The sequence below is a fragment of the Xenopus laevis genome, chromosome 6L (genome assembly GCF_017654675.1).
Source record: "Xenopus laevis strain J_2021 chromosome 6L, Xenopus_laevis_v10.1, whole genome shotgun sequence".
Lineage (NCBI taxonomy): Eukaryota > Metazoa > Chordata > Amphibia > Anura > Pipidae > Xenopus > Xenopus laevis.
This window is the reverse complement of record NC_054381.1, coordinates 43,058,275-43,066,268: the sequence shown is the minus strand read 5'-3', so window position 1 is coordinate 43,066,268 and position 7,994 is coordinate 43,058,275. Positions and strand designations below refer to the sequence as shown.

Sequence of the window (7,994 nt, the reverse complement as noted above, 5' to 3'; positions counted from 1 at the left end):
GATTTTTTGATGTGCGCTGGGTTTTGTGTAAAACCCTGACGTTTTCAGCCGAAAATCTGAGTTTTCTGGTGAAAAATAAAAAAAAATCGTGAAAATCAGACGAGGAATCCGAAAAAATCTTGAAAATCTGATTTTTTCACAAAGCAAATTTTCAGAAAATGTAATAATAAATAAGCGTAAAAAACCCAAGCAGATTTGATCAGAGTTTGTAGCAAAAAATATTGAGATAAATTCGGACATTGATAAATAACCCCCTTAATAAATATCCAAGTTTTAGAGAATTTTTTGAAAATTAGAAATTAGAAATTTAGAGAATTTTTTTGAGAAATAATGGAGAATAATGCCAAAAAACGTTGTGTTGCCTTATTACTTAGTGTGCCCAGAATATTGTTTCTTTGTAGATTTAAACACAAATGAAACTGCCATATTGCTTGCCTAGACCGAATGTCATTGAACAGCACTGTCTGTATGAGATGGCTAGATGAGCTGCTCTGTTCTGTATAAAGAGTTTGCTGCATTAAAACCCATGTTTTATTGAAAAAAAGATATTAAAAAATATATACATTTATTCTGTATCTTAAATATCATATTTGGTTTAGCGCTGCATAATGTCATGGACAGAACATGCTAATAAAATGTCAAAGGAATTGTGTCTCTCCTTGGCCTTTGCAGCCCTACATTAGCGTGAGTTTTGCTAAACATTCTAGTTTCTCTGGATAAAAGGCACAAACAGCAGCATCTAGTGGCCACTAACTGCTCGCACTGTTCCAGGAATATTTCAGGAGAATGCTGTGGCTAAGGCAAGCAGTTTGCAAGCTCAAGTTTGCTGTGCATGCCTGTGTGTTTGTTTAATACAGATAGGTCTGTGCAGGCATTATGTGACGTTGCCACTATACACTATAATACACACGATACACTGCCATAAACTTTACTGTCTGTTCAACAATTCATATATTGGCCACAGTGTATAAAGCCGTCATTATGACTGCATTCACTTTCAGGCACAAAGGGGCTATATTACTTTATTTATAGCCAGCTTGTTTATGGTCTGCGTTCATATCTCTGTGAAATGGCCCTATCATATTTTAACTTTAAACACGTGCTGGTAGGTAATTATTGTTCATCAGGAAAAAGGAGACTGGAGACAGCGAGACAGGGAGAGCTCCTTACTGTGTACATAAAGGGAAATACAATACACATCTTTAGAGTATTAAAGATTTTAATGAAATTATTGTACACTGATTAGCAGATGAAGGAAATAGGGCAATCCACGAGCATAGCCTTTACTTCATACAGAAATGATAATAGTCCTCGAGTTTTAAGTTAAATGGTTTGGTCGCAAAACGCTATTATTTTGTCTCTTAACCTTGTCAACCAATCAGATAAACGAGAATATTATCATGATTATTTGGCCAGTAACTTGTCCCATTTTTTTTCTAAAATATAGGAGATATTTTACATGGTTGTTTTTTTTTTTTACATGCTGTTAATGTTAACTTTTTTGTTAGCATTTACTTGGGGGCAGATTTAGTAACTTTAAATATTTTTTTTTGATCAATTATTTTTTCTATGTAATCACGATATTAAGAAGAATTAAATTCTATTTTTTTTAAATAGATTCCTTAGTTCGGGAAAAACATGATTAAGAAAAAAAAAGCACTATTGCATTTTTTTTTACAATCATGAATGCTATTTATATCATCCCCAAAGATCTAAATATATGTGGGGAATATTTACTGTAACACAATAATGGCACATATTTGATATTTATTTAGGTAAATAAAAACTTTAACGAGCATACTTTCTTTTTCATGTATTGACAGAATATAGCTCATATTTATCAAACCTTTTGGTATGGGATCTATTATCCAGAATGCTTGGGGGTTTTCTGGATAAGGGATCTTTCTTTAATTTAGATCTCTGTACAGTAAGTCTGCTAAAAAAACTAAATATTACATAAGCCTAATAGGATTGTTTTGCCTCCAATATGGATTCATGCAGCTTAGTTACCAAATTAAAATACAAATATTTGTATAATAGCGTTATTGAACTGCAGGGGACATGGTCTTCCCATAATTTCTTATTGGATATAAGATTTTTGGACAAGAGGTCCCATACTTGTATAAGTAAAGTTTAAATGTAAATGTGTGAATGAAGCTCATCGTTTTTCTTCGGCAGTTTCAATTTATCAACTTAAGGAAATGCACTATTTATATATTACAGAACGTGTATGTGTTACAAACAAAGTCTTTGTGCTAATAATTTATCTTGTTGCTTTTATAAACACAGTCATACGGAGAAAAAGTTGTATACATTAAAATATCAGCAAGTTAACGTAATACACTGTCATTAATATACTGGGCAAATGCCTGGCTGTTACTGCCTTCCTTATTGTCGTTTATTTAGGAGCTGTACAGCTATACAGATTTGTATACATTTGTCTAGCAGCATTGGATGTTGGATGTTTGTGTGAATGAGTGTATTCTTTGTGAATTTGTGTGTGTGTGTTTATATGCATCTTCATATGTACACTGGACAAAGGAACTAGAAGTCTGATGTGCTATTTCATGTGATTTAGTGGTCAAGGTTCCGAATGAGTAATAAGAAAAATGAATGAATGGAACTTTGAACTCTGCATTAAATAAAATACTGTCACCTTGAATAAACTGACAGTGCCAGTAAGTCTGTTGCACGGTAATAATAACTCCTGATGTGTGTCTCTGGCCTTACATGATAGATACATACTGCCTGTATCACGTATACCTCCTTTCCTAGGAATTGATTGGGCCTTTAGAAAGTAACTTGGAAAGTAGCACTTGTCCTATGTACTATTCAGGTCATTGATGTGTAGAACAGTAAATAGACATGTTTTCTCTAATATCAGTGTTTCCTACCAATAGCACACTCTAGAGAAAAAACATTTAAATATGAAAACTGATTTATATTTGTATTTGTTTAATTCCATTTCCATTTGCAAATTTTTGCATAGGCTATGTTTTCACTATCATCGTGTTCTAGTCATTCTTAAATAGCTTGACTTTTTCTTTCCTTTGAGATGTATATATTCAACACTGTATTTCTTTCGACATGAACTGCACTACAGAAAAGCTTTAGCGTTTTGCAATAAAAGAATGTATATTGTGTAAATATCTCTCACATTGATATTTCTTATTATGATCCCTAAAATTCCTGTTCCTCCTCACACCCACCCATATTGTCCGATCTTGCAGGATTCTCAGGGATACATACAGAATGCCCTGCCCCTAGACCTAAATAGAAAGCAGTGGTCACAAGTCACTTGCTTTCCTCTTTAACTTACAAAGAATTTTTTTTGGCTGGGAAGAGAAGGCATTCACTGTATGTTTATTCACTATATACTATTTCATATTACTATTTGTATCACTATTACTCAGTATGTTTGTTTATGTACAACTTCTGGTGTCACAAAAATATGTGGCAGATGTGCCTCATTCATTAATAATCCCATGTGGGTGTTTTTAAGCCAAACAATATTTCTTCTCAGAATAATAACCCAAATCAGGGCTGAAACATACATTTTTGTTCTGGTAATATACACAGAAATAGACTTTTATCCCTCTATCTGCCTATATCTATCTATCTATCTATCTATCTATCTATCTATCATGTATCTATCTATCTATCTATCTATCTATTTCTTATCTATCTATCTATCTATCTATCTATTTATTTATATTTATCTATCATCATCATCATTTATTTATATAGCGCTGTCAAGATACGCAGTGCTTTACTGCAGTTATAGCACACATATTTATCTATCATCTATCTATCTGTCTGTCTGTCGTCTGTCCGTCTGTCCGTCTATCTATTATCTATCTATCTATCTATCTATCTATCTATCAGCTATTATATCTATCTAAAACATGCATCAATCAATTTCAATCAATCAATCAATCTCTCTCTCTCTCTGTATCTGTTATCTATCTATCTATCTATCTATCTATCTATCTAGATATTTATCATTTTCCTTCCTATCCACATCTCTCTTGTCATATAGCATCTATCTTTTCATTTATTTATGTATTATCTATTTGTCATTTATTCATTTATATACTGTACTGTACAATATACTATATTGTGCAGTGCTTTACAATAATAATTATCTATTTTATCTATCCATATATATTTATATATATATATATATATATATATATAATATTTTATATATGCATCTATTATCTGTAGTGATGGGCGAATTTATTCGGCAGGCACGAATTCGCGGCGAATTTGCGCGATTCGCGTCCAGCGAATAAATTCGCGAAACGCCCGTGAAAATTCGCCGAAAAAATTCGCCGGCGTCAAATTTTTTTTTCCGAAAAACGGACGCCGGCGTCAAAAATGGGCGCCGGCGTCGAAAAACGGGCGCCGGCGTCAAAAAACGAGACGCCGGCGCCGTTTCGCGAATTTTTCGCCGTTTCGCGAATTTCGCGCGAAATTCGCGAATTTTTCGGCGAAGCGAAACGGCGCAAATTCGCCCATCACTAATTATCTGTCTATCTATCTATTTATCACTAATCTATATTATCTAATCTATTATCTATTATCTTACCTATAAATATCCCTGTCTCTTTTTTTATATCTACCTATTTATCATTTTTATTATCCCTCTCCTTCTATCTATCTATCTATCTATCTATCTATCTATCTATCTATCATCTCCATGTCTGTCTGTCTAACTGTTTATCTATCTAGCATGCCCCTATCTGTCTATCTATCTATCTATCTATCTATTATCTATCTGTCTATCTATCTATCCATCTATCTATCTATCTATCTATCTATCTATCTATCTATCTATCTATCCATCCATCCTTTGTTTAATGTAGTTGCTCTATTGTGACAGCAGATGGTTAACCTCTCTTCCTCCATTCTTGTTCCATATGTTTATTATAGTGCAGTTGAGAATGTATGGAATGTATTTCAAGGCAAATCACTGTAGGAAGCTTTACAGTGGCTTGCACTTCTGTTATTAGAAGACCAAACATAGGGCAGAAACATTTAAGAAACATTTAAAAGTAGCTTTGCATTAAATGACATTATATCCATGCCAGGCAAAAGGTTAATACTGCTTATTGTTTTGAATTAGGAGTACAATACATATGGTTGGTGGGTCGGAGAAATGAAGGGAACCATTGGCTTGGTGCCTAAAGCGTACATAATAGAGATGTATGATATTTGAGAGGCCTGGGTAAGTACATTTTAATCCAATCTACCATAATGGCTCATATGTTCTCCTGTTCTCTGTTTTATAAGCATTTCCTTCCTAAAACCTCTGCAGCAGTTATATTAACTTAAGGACTGTGGCAAAAAATAGCTTTTAAGCTTTAATTAATACCGCTCCATTAGTTGTCTGCATGCAATAGCATCCCACACTACAGCGACTGAGCTCAGCACATACCTCTGCGCCATCTTGCCACTCTTTTTCCCCTTTAGTCAAACACTTTCATTGGCTTCTTCTTTCAATACCCTCTTTTATAGTCTAAATATTATTTTGCTTTTTCCCCCTGTCAGAAACCATCTTAACCCAAAGCACCTGCACATTAAGAGACGAGACTCGCAATATTTCTCCAACAATTGTGTGAAATTGCTCTGAATATATTCAATTTCCATCAGCAGCATGAAGTACTGTACTATTGCAATATATTTACAATATAGGTATATGAATATAAAAATGATCGACTTTGTTCTTAAGGTGTTTTGACATTTATTCTGTGCCTATTAAACTTGCATTGCACCAGCCTGAGATATTATATATTCCAGTACAGAAGCCATTCTTTTTCTTGTTCTCTTGACTGCATAGATATATGTTACATTAGATGAAATGTGAATTTTCTGCAGTCATGTATGCATTCTAGAATAACCAAAATAAATAAGAGCATTTAATTTTACAACTGTGTTCAAAATTTAAAATGCAAGTGTTTCTTTAAAATTCTGTACGTTTCTTTTTTTTATGATCAGATTTAGTCATAATTCAGATCTGTAATGTCTCTTAGGTCTCTTTATTTAAGGTTGTTTACGTTGAAAATATATATATTTCCAAATTAGATGAACTGTAATTGTTAATAGTGTGGCTATGTCAATGGAGCGCCTAAATAATAAATGTTTGGTGAAACCAGCATCTGCACATTTTTCTATCAGTGAACAATCCTCAAATATATATTATTAGAACAATATGTGTAAATCAAGGGTGTGTTTAACAAAACAACAATACAACCGCATGCAGTGAACTGAGTGTCCAGCAGGTGGCAGGTATTTGATAGAAATGATTAAACAGAAGATCCTATCCCCACACCCCCAAGAAGTTATTTAGAGTGTGCAAAGAAGAAGAAAAAGAAGAAAGACACAAGCACAAACCAAACCGCTGCCTTTAAAAATCTATTTATAGTTCTTCCTGTGGATGTCCAGTAGAGGGAGTCCTACACCAGCTGATCAACACAGAGTTTGACCTTGGGTTACAGCTTTAAATGACAAGAAACCTTTAAAGACTAAATGACGGACTTCTCTTAATCTTCCTATCACAAGATCTGTGTCATGATAACTGTACAGAATATCAGAACCATATATTATTATAATTATTATTGTACATATTGTTATGTCCCACGTTCTCAAGTATGTCCAACAACAGTAGATTCAACTAAAAATAAAATCCCCAGAAATATTTCCTCTTCCATGTTCCCCAAATACTGTACTCCTATTCTGCAGCCTTTCCACTCAGCGCTGGATATTTCCACCCTGCATATTTCTGAGGTTCAAATAAAGTTTAATTGTTGGAAAACCTGTTATGATGCTAATAATTCAACTGCCTGCTGGGTTACTAATGCAGTGACTTTGTTATGATTAATTTAGAAAATAGTGTGTTGATTGTAGTAATTAAGCACAACAAGGTGAAGTAAATGATCCTAATGCCATCTGGCCTGCATGCACAATGAAGAAATACTGTTTTGCTGTCAAGTGGATTTATTCAGAGAAGTCGCATTATCACAAAATATCATTTATTATTTCATCACGTGATGGGTTTTTTTATGCTTCATCTGAAATGAACATTTAGGAAACTGTTTTAAATCCTGTGAATTTGTGCCATGCTTGAACTATATGGGTTAATGGCAAGGTGTGCGTGTGTATGTCACTATGTTCCCCCACGACTAGGGCTGGGTCAGTGCAGAGTTTTTACATCTGTACATTCTCTTTGGGAACAACAGAGGCTTCCCATTAGGAAAAACTTTAGGCCACTTCCCCTTTGAGAAAAAGGTGAGTGTTGTAGAATTAAGTAGGTAGATGTGGATTATTTCACACTTCCTGGAGTAGGTGCTGCTACATTATAAAATACAGGTATAGGATGCGTTATCTGGAAACCTATTATCCAGAAAGCTCCAAATTCTGGGAAGGCCATCTCCAATAGACTGCATTTTAATGAAATAATTCAAATGTTAAAAAACGTATTTCCTTTTTCTCAGTAATAATAAAACAATACCTAGTACTTGATCCTAACTAAGATATAGTTAATCCTTATTGGAGGCAAAACAATCCTATTTGGTATAATCTATGTTTAAAAGATTTTTTAGTAGTCATAAGGCATGGAGATCCAAAATATGGAAAGATTCCTTATCAGGAAAACCCCAGGTCCCACACCTGTATAAGGTAATGCCACAGGATAGCAAAGCAACCCCCGAAAGAGCAAATATTGCTAAATGTGCAAAACATGTTGAAAAATGACCTGTGCTTGGAGTTACTGTATTTCTGCCCTTGTGCAGTGTTACATAATTACAATAAGGGAATTGAAGTTTTTGCATCATGGGAAAGAAATGTTTAAATTTTGTTGTCATTCGGGGCCATAAATCTGTGTATTGCATTTAGCACAGGTATGGGATCTGTTATCCAGAATGCTCAGGATCTGGTGTTTTCCAGATAAGGGGCCTTTCTGTAATTTGGATGATCATACCTTAAACAGAAAA

General features: G+C 34.1%; 1 protein-coding gene across 1 annotated transcript in view; it reads left to right on the top strand.

The window, feature by feature from the left end:
* Positions 1–6,158, top strand: part of skap2.L (src kinase associated phosphoprotein 2 L homeolog) — a 182,358-nt gene extending 176,200 nt beyond the window's left edge. The window contains 2 exon segments of the mRNA NM_001094992.1: positions 5,129–5,230; positions 5,554–6,158. Of these exon segments, the coding sequence (NP_001088461.1) occupies positions 5,129–5,221 (93 nt within the window). The 3' untranslated portion in view covers positions 5,222–5,230; positions 5,554–6,158.
* Positions 6,159–7,994: the final 1,836 nt, after the last annotated feature.